Source organism: Ambystoma mexicanum, chromosome 6p (genome assembly GCF_040938575.1).
Source record: "Ambystoma mexicanum isolate Mex_15411 chromosome 6p, UKY_AmexF1_1, whole genome shotgun sequence".
NCBI classification, from domain to species: Eukaryota; Metazoa; Chordata; class Amphibia; order Caudata; family Ambystomatidae; genus Ambystoma; species Ambystoma mexicanum.
The window spans coordinates 639,039,656-639,055,038 of record NC_090935.1 but is presented as its reverse complement, the minus strand read 5'-3'; the positions used below and the strand labels follow the sequence as shown (position 1 = coordinate 639,055,038).

The window sequence follows — 15,383 nt, the reverse complement described above, 5'->3', positions numbered from 1 at the left end:
GTGAGCAGTAGTGATGTTACACAGAGGTTTCCAGTTACAATTGTTGAAATAGACTCTTACACTCAAGGTTTCTTGTATAAACAATTGTTTATTTCGCAGTCAGTTATAACACATTCACTAGAAGGAGGCAACACCAATAATATCACACAAATATACTTTAATACTGTACACTCTAAGCTTCTGAATCAGAAAAGGCCCTTTTGGTAACAAAGGTGCTGGGGACATTAATACCTTACTGTTATCATTCAGAAGACTTTGCAAGAGGAGTAAAAGGCATAGATTAATAAAACATGAAAGACCACAATTACTTTAGATAGGGCAAGGACTTTGAAAGTGCACCCGAAGAGACAATTCAATTCAATAGGCTAGGCCAACGTCAATGGGCTAAAGTCTTGGATAGGATAAAGCGGTTCTTGTAAGCAAACGAAAAAGTCTCTGCACAAGTTCTTGGAAGTAGTTTGAAAAATGAGGAATCATATGTTGGGTCACAAGCTGATTAGACCTGCAAGTTGCGAAAGTTTGACGCACTATCACTGTAGAGGTAAGTTCTCTCAAGAGTATTTTTACAGTACCTTACAATGAAGAAAAATATGCAGCTGGAGACTTCTGTTCCTGGCAGTTCCAGCAGATCTCGCTGTTCCTGGGCATCAGTCGTGGGGACAAGAGGGAGGACGTCGGGGGACTCCTGCACTGCACTGGGACGATCCCAGCTCGCAACTGGTAACTTCAAAGTCAGTGGCTGTTTCGCGTTTCAGCTACCGCATTGGTCACAAAGCTGGTCCTGGCTGTCAAGGTGGACTGTCCTTGCTTCTGGGGTCCCGCTCTCAACTGAGAGGGGTCAGGCTCGGTCAGTCTGACGTCGTGGGAGTCCGGAGGATCTTCCAAACGCTTTAGGCCAGCTTAAAAATAACACACACAAACTGGTGTCCCACTCCCTTGTCCTACGGTTTCCTGCAGCAACTCTGAGGAAATACAACCAGCTTTGAGATGAGTATCCAGGTGGCTTACTTTGGAGTTGATTGGTCCCACCAACTCAAAGGGAGAAGTCGTCCTATTATTATTATTATTGTTAGAATTCTCTAACAATGGTGCAAGGAAATACTGAAACACTGTGCATTGTAAAAATAAAGGGTTTATTTAAATACAAGTAGGCCCAGATAAATCTTGGGGGAAATAAGTACCATAACAGAACATATAAACACAACAATATGCGTTAAAGTACACAGACCAAAGCATAGACCTTATTTAGACAACTAACTGTATTTCTAGGTAAGTCAGACCTTATCAAACACATTTGGTATAAGCTATACCTATTCATTGGGAGTAAAACAAAGTTACTTTTTGATTACTCTGATACTCAGCAAAGAAATCACAATCAACCAACCCGGTTACCAGGATACTTTTTTTTTAATAGTGGAACACAGATTCAAGGAACAGTATATACCTATAACTACTTTGAGGACAACAGTTATACTAGGTGAGTAAGACCTTTTTGGTGTAATGTACAATTACAGTTGTTTTCAGCTCCTCAGTGGAACACAGTCTAAGATCACCAAGAACTCTTTACACTAATTTAGGATTGCACCAGACAGACCAAGGTCAGTGACACCTAAAGAACACTTTAAGAATGGCACACAGCTATTCTAGGCAGGTAAAACCTAATGTTGTAATATACTATTACAGTTGCTTTTCAGATCAGATCAGTGGAACACAGACCAAGTTAAGCAATAACTCTTATTTAACTCATGGTAAGTAAAACCTATGACGTACACTTACCATAATAGCATTTCTGATGATTGTATCTGCTTAGATTCACATGCTGTGCATATGGTCCGACATCCAGTGGTAACCGCAGAGTATTGCATCTTGTCTTTAGGGGACCGAAAGGGGATGTCGGCACAGGCTTGTCTGCAACACTATCCCTATGGTGACGTGTAGTGTACCCAAAGTCCTTCACGTGCAGAGGTCCCTCCGATTGTATTTTTTCTGCCATGAGGGATCCCAAGGCTATAGTGAGCGAGTACATAAAGAGAGAAAGTAGTAAGATGTCTATGTTCCTTCCACCCCGAGCGGGGAGGTAGGAAGGGCGCATGTGAATCTAAGCAGATACAATCATCAGAAATGCTATTATGATAAGTAATGCATGTCTTCTGATGCTTGTTAATCTGCTTAGAATCACATGCTGTGCATAGACTAGCAAGCAGTACCCGGAGTTGGAGGTGGGTTGTGAGAAAGAACAGTAGAGAAAAGATGTCTTAGTACTGCTTGTCCCACCTGAGAATCAACCTAGAATGAGTGTCTAGGCAATAGTGTTTTGTAATGGTGTGTACAGAACTCCAGGTTGCCGCTTTGCAAGTGGACTCTAGGGGAACATTTGCAAAGTGAATACTATGGATGCCATAGTGCCCCGAGTGGAATGTGCTCTAGGCTTGAAGGGCAGTTCTCCCTTAGCAAGAGTGTAACATAGTGTGATGCATTTGACAATCCACCTTGAGATAGCTGATTTAGAGACAGGATCCCCTCTCTACCAGCTGCCACTGACATGAAAAACTGGTTTGTTTTCCTCAGTGGTTCCGTTCTTTCCAGGTAGAACATGACTGAAAAAGGAGAAGTGGGCACCACAAGATAATTATGCTTGAAGCAAGGTAAAAATAAGCAAAATAGACTTAAAACAGTAAAAAATATTTTACAGGAGCTGGCTGTGAAGAGTCTGGAGACACCCTGACTCCAAAGTAATGTGAAGCAAAAGACTAGGTTTGGCCAACTTAGTCACGCAGCCGCTCTCCGTTACACCCAACCTGGGTTATGCGGTTAGTGAAAAATTCTTCTAGAATGTGCGTAGGCTTCTTTCGGCCATGCTAGTGGGATTCTGGAAAAAGGAAGGTAGTTCAATCGATTGGTTCACATGGAACTTCGAGATAAATTTAGGTGCGAATCTCGGATGAGTGCGCAGAACTACCTTATCCCTGTGGACTGTAACAAAGGGGTCTAGCACAGAAAGGGTCTGTAGTTCGCTAACCCTTCTGATAGAAGTGATAGCCACTAGGAAGGCCGTCTTATAAGTCAAGTCTTTTAGACTTGTTTTATGCATTGGCTCAAAGGGAGATCCCATGAGCCTGTTTAAAACCACATTTAGATCCCACCCAGGAGCTGGGTGAGAAATGGGAGGATAAATCCTCCTTTCCATGAAGGCCTTAATCACCGGTATCTTCCACCACAACACCTTTGTTGTGATGTGGTTTAGGCTGAAAGAGCAGCCAGAGGAACCTTCAGGGAATTGAAGACCAACCCTGTGTCCAACAAATGGGTTAGGTACAGCACAATGCGTGTGGGTGAGCAATCGATGGGATTGACGCCGTTGTTATTACATCAGATAACAAAACGTTTCCATTTGCTGGAATAGCAATAACGGGTGTTAGGTTTTCTAGCTTCCCTGAGTATGTCCATGCACCTCTGAGGGAGCTGTAGGTGTCCACACTCTATGACATCAGGAGCCAGGCTGCGAAGTTCAGAGTTTGTGGGCATGGGTGTAGGGTGTCCCCCCCTGTCCTGAGAAAACATGTTGCACGGGCAGGGTAGTTTTACTGGTGGGGAGGGGACATTTCCATTAGATAAGCATACCAGGGTTGGCAGGCCCACATGGGGGCCACCAGTATCATGGTAACTGGTTCCTGGTGCATCTTGTGCACTATCTTGTTGAGAAGGGGAGTCGGGGGGGAAAAGCGTAGACAAATTTCCCTGGACATGTTATCCAGAGACCGTTCCCCCTTGGAGCGGTTCTGGGGGTAACTGGAGGCACAGTCTTGGCATTGGGCGTTCTCCCGAGTCGAAAACAGGTTGATCTCTGGGAAGTCCCATTCTGCGAAGACGTTGGACACAATGATTTCGTGCAGATGCCATTCGTATTCTATGGGCAGAGGGAAATCTCTGCTGAGCACGTCTGCCAGAAGATTGAGTTCCCCTGGAACATGTTGGGATAACAGAAACATCTTGTGTTTGAGAGCCCACATCCAAATGTTTTGGGACAGCTTGGATAGCCCTGAAGAGTGAGTGCCCCCCTGTTTGTTCAGGTAATACATGGCTGTAGTGCTGTCTGTTAGAATCAGCACTGCCTTCCCTTGTAGTTGCATCTGAAAAGCCTGTAATGCCTTTAACACCGCTAATGGCTCCTGTAAGTTTATATGGTTGGACGCTACTTGTGGGGAACACACCCCATGCGCTGTCTGCTGAAGCAGGTGAGCCCCCCACCCCGTGAGAGATGTGTCTGTCGTGAGTGGCTTCCAATGCAGGGATGGTGAAGGTTTTCCCCTTCAGAAGGATTTCCCTTGACCACCACTGCAGAGAGAGAACAAGGGCTGGCGAGACAACTACCAGATCTTCCCATTGTCTGCTGGCCTGACACCACTGGCTGTTGAGGTTCTCTTGCATGGGACGCATGTGCAGCCGCGTGTGGGGAACCAAGCATATGCATGACCCCATCATTCCTAGCAAACGCATGGCTTTGCACACCGTCACCTCCCGACTGGCTACATATTGAGGGATCTGAAAAAGCATGTTCTGAACCCTCTCGTTGGAGGGGAAGACAAGGTCGTCTTTCGTCCGGATTAGAGCTTCCAGAAATTGTTTTATTTGACTCGGGACTAAACTGGCTTTTTTCTCGTTGCTAGAGAAACCCAGACTGAACAGAAGGTCTACGGTCTTTTGGGTGTTCAAAAAACATGTGTCGTACCAGTCCCCTGTTATGAGCCAGTCGTCGAGGTAAGGGTAAACCCGGACGGATAGTCTGTGCAAGTGTGCTGCTGCTATTGCCAGGACTTTGGTAAACACCCTTGGCGCTGAGGCGATGCCAAAGGGGAGCACTTTCAATTGGTAATGCCTGTCCTCTATCATGAACCTTAGATATTTCCTGTGCGCTGGCAACATTGAAATATGAAAGTATGCATCTTTCATGTCCAATGTTGCCATGTAGTCCTCCTGTTTCAACAGTGGGATCACCTCCTGTAGCGTTACCATGCGAAACTTTTGAGGTTTTATGAACTTGTTTGCTGGGTGCAGGTCTAGAACAAGGTGCATGGTGAGGGCCGTTTTGGGTACAAGGAAGTACACTGAATAAATAACCCTTGTTTACCTGAAGAATAGGGACAGCTTCTATGGCGTCCTTTACCAGCAGTGCTTTCACCCCTTGATTCAGGATCTGCAGATGGTCCGGTGAGAGGTGCCGTGAGTGCAGTGGTCTGAATTATGGAGGTCGAGCGAATTCCACGCTGTACCCTTGGGCGACCGTCTTTATGACCCACTGGTCTGAAGTTATCCCCTCCCATGCCGCGAGGAAAGATGTTAAGCGCCCCCCCGACCGGGGTGACATGGGAGGGGACCTGGATCTTATGGTCATTTCTGCGGCTGCGGCTCCTCTAGGGTTGGGACCTCTACCTCTGGCTTTGCCGCATCTCTTGGATTCTCTATCCGGAGGCGCCTCCCCCCTAACAAGGGGTACTCCTGCTCGTTTCCGGGTGGTAGTCACAACCAGGGAATCAGGGGTGGTGTGCCCTTTAATGTATTGAGGGTCTGAAGGAGCTGGCCAAAATAATTTTTCTACTCTTGGGTTCACTGCCCGGGTCTGAGCTGGCAACAACAGGGAGGGGGCCAATCTTCTTTTAACAGAATTAAGGAGGGGAATGGCTTAGATTGAGGGGTGTTTCTCCTTGAGAATGTCTTCTACAAAGTCCTGCTCAGGTACCGCCTCTTGAGTAGTGATTTGAAAGTGATCAGCTGCCTTCCTTAACATGGCATTGAAGGCCATTTGGTTGTCTACAGGCGAGGCCTGGCGAGCCGGGGTGAACGGAGGAGAATCCAGGCACAGAACATCAGTGTCCTGATCTTGTTGGGGGAGCCTCCATGGGTCCGTCCCCATTTGCTGGGTTTCTTCCCAATTGTCTGTGCTATCCGCCTGGTCCTCATTGTAGCCCTGCAGGAAGGAAGGTTCTTCATCTTCACTGTAAATGTCCTGATAAGTATCCATCTGAACGATGTCTTCATGATGGACAGGGACAGAGGGCTTATCTGCTTGGAAATGTGAAGAAGATTTAAGATTAGGTTTTCCACAAGATCTTTTCGGGGAAGGATGTTCAGAAAAATTGATAGTTTTTTCAAGACGATCCATACACCCTTCAAGTTTCTCCCTTGTCCACTTAGAGGAACCAGAAGGGCCTACGGGTGGAAAAACGTCGTCTTCTGGCCTTTGATGCCGAAATGTGTCACTTAGGGTGTTGGAAAGAGGCTCTTGACTGTCCTCATAGGTCTCGCGAGAATCGGGGCGCCCTGGCGTATCTATAGATTTGTCTGCGGCCTTCCCCATGTGTTTCGACTGAATAGGTATAAGCCCAACCGCTGAAGTAATTCTTGCGATACTGTGTTCAATTACCGCCGAATCGGCATGAGTTAGTGGGTCCGAAGGTCTATCGGTAGATTTACCGACTACCGCGGCATTAGTGGGACTAGCGGTCGGTTTTTCGCCTTGAGACCTAGTTGTCATTTTTGGGCCTACCGGGCCTTTTGGGACCGTCGGAGCATCGAAATTCCACGCTTCGACCTGTAAACCTGATTTAGGGGTAGCGCCCTTGTTTGTTTTGGAATGCCCAGTCGCAAAAAACGCTGCTGCGGATGCGGGGAAGGCTGTTTATCTGAACGCCCAAATTTTCAACGGCCCTGCTGGCGCTTTAACCTTTTTTGACGTCCCCGTCGAAATAGGAGGAGGGGTTGTGTGTTTAGTGCAATGCATTCTTTGTATGCCCCTGTCGCCGGGTGTTGTCCCTGAAGCGAGACTAGTGTCAGGCCTTGAAGGGTCGAGGACGGGCGTGGCGGACATAGAAGTGTCTGCCTCGAGATCTAGCACATCCACAACGGATGTTTGGTAATCGGAGGTGCCCCCATCACTTTCGGCGGGTGTGGCGATGGGGGAAGAGGGTTCGGCTCGCGACATACCGTACATGGCTCATCCCTTTACACAGCGCTCCTTAAGGGCCTTAGGCAGAAGGGGTTTACAAGCCGCACACCGCTTCTCGTCGTGATCTAAGGGGAGACAGGAGTTGCACGTCCTGTGCTCGTCCTTCCACGGGTATCTGACCCTACACTTTGGGCAGAACCTAAAAGGAGTCCTTTCCATAGCGAAAGGGAAAAATGACCAGACCTAGAGGGTAAAGAGGGGGAAAAAGAGGAAAGACATATCAAAAATATGGCCACACTGACCCCACTGTCCCTAATGTGAAGACTGGCCAGAGGGCCAGGCCACGTGGATGCCTCAGCCACCAGATATTAGGCGCCGAAATCCACTGCCATAGACAAGTCCCCCGGCGTCTTCCTCAAAGTTCTTCCTGCCGTCGAAGTGCCTTAACGGGGAATAACCAACAAGTCGGTTTATGATAAACAATGTCTCTTATGTAAGAGCTCTGCTATAGGGCGACCAGTTATCTGGGTGGAAAAAAACAATCTGAGGGACATCGGCGTGTGAGGGATTTTGGGTACACTACATGTCACGATAGGGTTACAGACACGCCTATGCCGACGTCCCTGAAAGACAAGATGCAATACTCTGCGGTTACCACTGGATGTCGGACCATATGCGCAGCATGTGATTCTAAGCAGATTATCAGGGTCATCTTCGACTCCACACTCTCCTTCTCTCCTCACATTTCTGACGTTTCTAAGAAGTCACATTACCAGCTGCATCTCCTCAGAGGTATCCTTCCTTTCCTCTCCTTCCCCCAGAAGCACACTGTCTCCAGAGCCCTGGTTCGATCGAAGCTGGACTACTGTAACAGCCTCTACCAAACTCTGCATGCCTCTACTCTCCGCCCTCTGCAACTCATCCAGAACAGGACTGCGAGACTTGTCCTTGGCCTCAAGCCCTGGGACCGTATCTCTCCAGGACTGAAATCGCTACACTGGCTCCCTGTGGCTGCGAGGATTAAGTTCAAAACCATCTGCATTGTCTACAAGGCCTTCTGGGGCCTGGGGTCAAAATACCTTCAACTCTCCCTTCCTAAATATCTTCCTTCTCGAGCACTTCGTTCATCCGCCTCCAACTCCCTCAGGCTCAGCCGCTTCTCCAAGCAACGAGTTGCGGGGAGATCTCTCTCCGCAGCAGGGGCCTCCCTCTGTAACAGCCTTCCTGACTCCCTGAAACTTGAGGAGAACCATCTCCGGTTCCGGAAGCACCTCAAAACCTTCCTCTTTGCTTCTGCTTTCTCTCCCCCTCTCCCCTGCTAAATCACTGAAACTGTACTGAATCAGCAACTGGGCCACTCACCAATCTCGGTCCTTGGCCCAGCCACTCTCCCCTGCACTGCCTTCCTGGCAACCCCTGCACTGCGGGACTGTCTCTGTATCTCTACAGCCCCTCCTCCCTAAACTTGTCTGCACTTACCTTGCACTTGCCACCAGCTGGCCCTTATTATTTATCTTGTTCGTTACTAACCCTGAACTGCACTTTCCCCTCTCCCTTTCCCCTTGCACTTTTCCGTCCCCCCTACCCATGCACTTGCGCGATCTGAATGACACCTGGCCTAGTAGGATCGTTGTCCGTCTCCCCTTGTTCCCCCTCCCTGCCTCGTCGCGCCTTGAAACACTTGTGTATAGGCACGTTACAAATGCCATATCATATCATATATCATATCATAACAAGCATCGGAAATACTTTTTAAAGGGGCTATCAGCAACTTAAAGGTTCGTATAGACCTAGGACTGTTTTAGCATCTGTATAAAATAGACCAGGGAAAGCAAAACCCAATGTTACACTTTATGAATGACTCAAAGTTATCCTAGGTAGGCAAATCACAATCCAGATTTATTCTAAACAGGCTATACAGCAGGTTAGGGGAGGCAAGACCCAGTTGGGGAACTTATACACCCATTCTCTGAAAGAAATACGTAGTGCAGCCAACAGCATTACTTTTGGGAAAGAGGCACAACCAATTCACAGGTGAGCACATTAACCTAATGTATACTTTCCAGAAAGGCACAATGCACTTTCACGGTTAAGTAAGAACTTGTGTAACTGTTCACTTTCAGAGTTGCAGTCACCAACTAACTCTTTCCCAAGTAAGTACTTTCAAACACTTGTTATACTTTTCAAGACTGAATCCTTTACTTATCCAGTCCTCCGTAGTCTATTGCAGGAGTTCACTCAGAGGCAGAAGAGGAACCCTGGTGGTCTAGGTGCCAGCTGTAGGCAAGGTGAAATATGGTTTTGTTGCAGGCAAATGTCAAGAGTTCCTGTGGAAGACTGTTAAAACAAGTAAGTAGTTCACTTTATAGTTAGTTAGAGTCTAGGGACTTCGGAGAAGACACCCTAGGAGGATTCCAGCAGTGGGCCTGGTTGAACTGGATGAGAGGACTCCCAATCACAGAAAACACCCCAAAAGCTTTACAGAAATCACACAGGCTTACGGTAAGTAAATACCGCAGCCAAAACAATACCTCAGCACAGAAGAAGAGTTGCAGCAGGAAGACTTCAGGATTTGCAGTCAAAAACCCAATCGATGGATTCCTTTCTCAAGAACGTTCATCCCTACTTACACAATACCATTCCCTCTATCTCAACCGAATTGGCAAGCTTCCTTCGTCCCTACCCCGCTGCTCCAACCACCTTACCTTCGCCCTTTTCTTTTCTCTCCACAGACTACAGTCCGACAAACCCTACCGAGGGAAAAATACACCTACTACACTGACAATGTTTCTGCGTCGCAAGACCATTAAAGTGGTGATTGGCGCAGTATAAAAGACTACTAACATGACATAACAGAATAAATGCACACATCTAGATGCTCACAAAACCAGACACCACGAACAGTAAAGCTCAGGGGACAGAAGGTCCGCAAACCATTTTTGTGTCTAAATTTGCCCATTTGCTAACCTTTGCCAGCATTAATCCCATTTAATTCATGTAAGGTTTTATTGTTGTGCCTTTACTAAAACTATGTTAGCTTTACTTATGAAACTAGGTAATCTTCTTGAAATAGCCAAATATGATTGCCCTATATCTTTAAAACAATTCTAATTGTAAAACTAACCCTAAATCTTGGTTAATAGAATAATCTTGTCACAGTCTACACTTACTAGAACTGCTCAAACAGGGTTTGTAAAAGGGGAGGTCATAGTTAACAGTATGACCTTTTGTGATATTATTAACTTAACTCTTACATTGCCCAATATGCAGCACTTGCTTGAGATGCCAACAAGGCTTTTGATACAGTGGTTGGGCCTTTTTGATCACAGTTGTAGAATGGCATGGTACAAGTAGCCATTTTGCGTTATTAATTAGTTTGTCTTATTCTGCTTGCGACCAGGTCAGGCTCATCGCCCTGTAAGGGAAGCAAGGGGGTACATGGACTCCTCCCTGAAGTGGGGAGATGGAGTTGGGAGCGCCTAGTCCCAGTTACCCCCTCATATGCAATGCATACTACCAAAGGTGCCACACTGTCAAACCACGGCTCCCAGCACTTTTTCTGGTCAGTGTTCTCCTTTCTGTTTCCAGACAACAGCTCCCCGAATGCACCTGGGAGCAACAAAGAAAACCTGCACCGGAGCCAGAAGGACGTATCAAGAACAGACAGGGAATGGATAGGGAATTTCCTTGCCAAACAGAAATGAGACACCCAACACTCGACCCGCCGACCCGAAACAGATCCCAGGAAAATGCGGGGCCAACAGAAAACGTATCTGGAGTGAGAAGACACTGCAAAGGAACAGGAGAGACACGGAAATCCTCCCCAAACCAAATTGGACATTACGCTCACCAGGGGTGAACCATTATCACCCTAACTACCACATGAAAGGAACCTTTTGGTTTGTTATTTTCCGATCCTCAAAGGCAAGACACTTTTTGTAGTAAAGAGACTTGGCCATCAAGGCTCCTGTTAAGTTAAGAATAGAATTGTCATCTCATGCTGGGGAAGCTCGAGAAGTGTGCTGTGCTCCAAGGTCCCATCTCATCCTGTGCTCAAAACGTGGGGAACGGAGACCCCGACTACTGCATCCTGACATATTATTTGTGAACACTTTTCTTTCTTATGAATCCTTTCCCACACTCTTTTGTATGTAGTTGTAAGGTTTGTCAATAGTTTTTTTTTTTTTAAGTATAGGCCCTTTTTGATTTGACAAGACGTCACAAGGACTGCATTATTTTTTATTTGCTGGTCGAAGCTTGCTCCAATTTTAGATTTAAGTTTTGATTAGGCGTTTATCTCACCCACGTTTGCAGTTTAACAACCTTGAACTGTGATCACTTGGGTCTGTCTTTACTGTTGCCACCTTGAGTATCTTACAGCGAGGACGTCACCGTCCATATAAATAGATTACAAAATGGCAGCGCCCCGCCATCCTCATCTACCATGGCCTCGCCTTGCTTCACCATGGAAACCCTGACTTCCACCTCTCTCCATGGACTGCACGCTTGCGGGGCACTTTTTTCGTTTTTTCAATTGCCATTAGTTAAATAATGGTTAAAAAACTGTGCATCACACCATACCCGTGATAGCCTCTGCTGTGGGTCACAGTAATGCTAGTTGTGGTATAACATCACACGGGATTGTCAAATGGGAGTCCTATAGTCAAAGTTGTTTTATAATTTTTTAGGGAATAGTTCAAGAAACACCAAGTAGTCAAAGCACACACAAGTTTAATCTGTAAATATGTAATAAAACTATATTTTGTGTGACTGTGTTGTTTTGTACAATGAAAAGAAAATTAGGCTGGTTACACCTTAAACCTTTACGCTACAAGTAATTGGATATCACTGCATTGTCGAGCAATTGCTTTATGGGCGAAGGCAGCTTAGGACATTTTTACCATGTGTCAAACCTTTTGTGGTTAAAAACACTTATTAATCTCACCCTGTTCTATACGGCTGGCCAGATAAAGCATTTCACCTTGAGCTGCCAATTGGTGCACCGAAAGCGCTGCAAAAACAGAAAAATGAAACATGTCAAATACAGAAACACCATCTTTCTGTTGATTAAAGACGAAAAACTTTTAAGACTCGTAATGCAAAATATGAGGTACGGAATACAACAAATGTACATGTAAAAGCAGCTTCTTTATCCAAGTTTTACTTACTATTTAAAAGCCGTTTTCAGGAGTATAACTTAAGGACCTTGTGAGGTCTTTGTAATTGTGGTTTGCAATTTGGCAATTGTAATCCATAATGCAAAAATAATCCTTGTGTGGTAGTGAGGAAGTGAGTCTGCAGTCTGTCAGAGGTGCTGGTCGGATCTGCTCTTTGAACTGTTGAGCGGGTCTGGCTGATCGGTGCTCTACTGTGTAACCTACCTGAAGTGGGATCCTTAAAACCCTGCCCACAGTAGAGAGGGCGCGCAGGGCAAGGGAGTGGAAGTGATTTTGCAGACTGGTGGTAGGCTGGTGAAGGCAAGGCATCGTACACGAGTAAGTGACCTCCCATGTATATCGTGCAATCGTACTGGACTGTTTGGACATACCTATGGTATATGTACTGAGGAGTAAAGGGAGCAAATGGAGAAAAATATGCTGCCAACAAGCCAAGTAGGAGGCTTTTCTGCTCATAATGTGAGAAGACAGCACACGGAAGAGACAGATGCTATCACCACCTTAAAGAACTGTAAAAACGTAGTGGTTGGCCGAACAATAGCCACGGTGGTGGCAGGGGTAGGAAACGTGAATCCCTCGATGGAGGGTCTGACCACATATGTAAAAAATACTATGCCGCTGCAAAGTGTGGTGCGGAATGTAGCGGCTAGGGATGAACGGAAGCGGCTGAATCCTGTTAAGTTTGACCTATTGGGGTCCTCTTGCTCTTTGGAGCATATTGATCCAGAGGACCTGGCCAATTGTCCATATAAGGACTTAATTTCTGACACGTCCATCATGGCGCCTATTATATCGCAGGACCTGCCAAGAGAGTGGGCCTCTCTCTGGACTTGCGATCGATGGAGTCTCTGGCGTGGGATGGTAGGGAGGAGGTGTCATTGCATAGAATTTCTCTAAACTACTCAGTAGAATCGTCACCAATATTGATGAAGAAATCCACAGGCCTAGTTAAAGAGCCAGGCTGCCCGTTAAGAAACACGCAGCAGGATGGGCAGGCATATTCTGAACCAGTTACTAATCAGTCTAATACATACCCAGCAGAACAAGTAGTGGATGCCTTTTCATTCCTGGTACTATCACGCATTTTAAACTCAATGGACGCAGGATATGACACATTGCGTTATGAGATACAGGAAGTCAGATCTACCTTAAAAGAAATATGTGCAAAGATGACATTTTTTGGAGGGCTTATCACGGTTTGTGGCAGCTCTCACAATAAATTAGAAAGGGAATTACTGACAGATGCTGCAAGGCCAGCTATGAGCATGACAGGGCCATCCCTCAACAAAATAAGTCATACAGGAGTGGAGGAGGTGGGTCCGATAAGACATGCCTTACTCACCATAATAGCATTTCTGATGATTGTATCTGCTTAGATTCACATGCTGTGCATATGGTCCGACATCCAGTGGTAACCTCAGAGTATTGCATCTTGTCTTTCGGGGGCCGAAAGGGGACGTCGGCATAGGTATGTCTGTAACACTATCCCTAACGTGCATCCAAAATCCCTCACAGGCCGAGGTCCCTCTGATTGTATTTTATCTGCCATGAGGGAGCCCAAGGATATTGTGAGTGAGTACATGAAGAGAGAAAGTAGAAAGACGTCTATGTTCCTTCCACCCCGAGCGGGGAGGCAGGGAGAGCGCATGTGAATCTAAGCAGATATAATCATCAGAAATGCTATTACGGTGAGTAATGCATGTCTTCTCATGCTTGCTAATCTGCTTAGAATCACATGGTGTGCATAGACTAGCAAGCAGTACCCGGAGTTGGAGGTGGGATGTGAGAAGGAACATTAGAGAAAAGATGTTTTAATACTGCTTGTCCCACCTGAGAGTCAGATCTAGAAGGAGTGTCTAGGCAATAGTGTTTTGTAAAGGTGTGTACAGAACTCCAGGTTGCAGCTTTGCAAATGGACTCAAGGGCAACATTTGCAATGAATGCTATGGAGGCCCCAGTGCCTCGAGTAGAGTGTGCTCTAGGCTTGAAGGGCAGTTCTCTCTTAGCAAGAGAGAAACACAGTGTGATGCATTTGACAATCCACCTTGAGATTGCTGATTTAGAGACAGGATCTACCTTCTCTACCAGCTGCCACTGAAACGAAAAACTGGTTTGTTTTCCTCAGTGGTTTCGTTCTTTCCAGGTAAAGCATGGCTGCCCTGCGCACATCTAGTATGTGTAGGCTTCTTTCGGCCATGCTAGTGGGATTCTGGAAAAAGGTGGGTAATTCGATCGATTGGTTCACATGGAACTTCGAGATGAATTTAGGCGCAAATCTGGGATGAGTGCGCAGAATTACCTTATCCCTGTGGATTGTAACAAAAGGGTCTAGAACAGAAGAACAAGTTACTTACCAACTGTAACGTTCTTTTGACTGGATGTTCCTCCCACGTATTCCTCATCTTAGATATATCCTTACCTTTAGGTTTCGCCTCGGAAATGTTTTTCTCTTGTCCAGCAGCAGAGGGCGCTCCACTCGAGGCCGCGGCGACGATGTCCCTCGGGGGCATCCGTCGAGTATCGACGTCATCCCTCGTATAAAAGCCTCGAGCGCGCCCGTTGGCCTCAGTCTGTTTTTTCATATAATATAGTTCATGGATCTTACTCCGTTTTAGGTATGCCTCTTTTGACCCAAGCCCTAAAAGAGTTTAGAGTGTAATACACGTAAACTGTACTATGGGGTTAGGATGGGAGGGTCGATGAGGAATACGTGGGAGGAACATCCAATCGAAAGAACGTTACAGTTGGTAACTTGCTCTTCGAATGGATTGTGTCCTCCCACGTATTCCTCATTTTAGATAGACTCCCAAAGCAGTTTAGTCTTGGAGGTGGGAGTACAGTATCCTTTTCTAATCATGTACAGAATGTAGTACAGATTTTCCAAACAGACCCCCTTGAGAAGACGTCGAGTCCAATGCATAATGTTTTATAAAGGTGTGCATAGAGGACCATGTGGCTGCTGCACAAATATCTTGCACAGGGACACCCCTTTTTAATGCTGTAGAAGTTGCCATGCCCCTGGTCGAATGAGCTCTTAGTCCATCAGGCGGTTCTTTTCCTGCCAATCTATAACATTCTGGTATGGCTAAGATTATCCATCTGGATGAAGTTTGTTTCGTTACCGGAAGGCCCAGTTTACGTCCAGTGTATCCCACAAAAAGTTGATCACACTGGCAAATCTTTGCAAATCCTGAGATGTAAAAACTAAGAGCTCTCCTGGGATCTAGTCTATGAAGTCTTTCCTCTTCCTTGCTTGCATGAGG

At 46.2% G+C, this 15,383-nt stretch overlaps 1 protein-coding gene across 4 annotated transcripts in view; it reads right to left on the bottom strand.

Moving 5' to 3' along the window:
* Nucleotides 1-15,383, bottom strand: part of ANKRA2 (ankyrin repeat family A member 2) — a 253,723-nt gene that overhangs the window by 69,166 nt on the left and 169,174 nt on the right. For all 4 annotated transcript variants that reach the window (XM_069627498.1, XM_069627497.1, XM_069627500.1 and 1 more), the window contains exon 6: nt 11,889-11,954. In XM_069627498.1, coding sequence (XP_069483599.1) covers nt 11,889-11,954 — 66 coding nt within the window. The remainder of the gene's footprint in view (nt 1-11,888; nt 11,955-15,383) is intronic.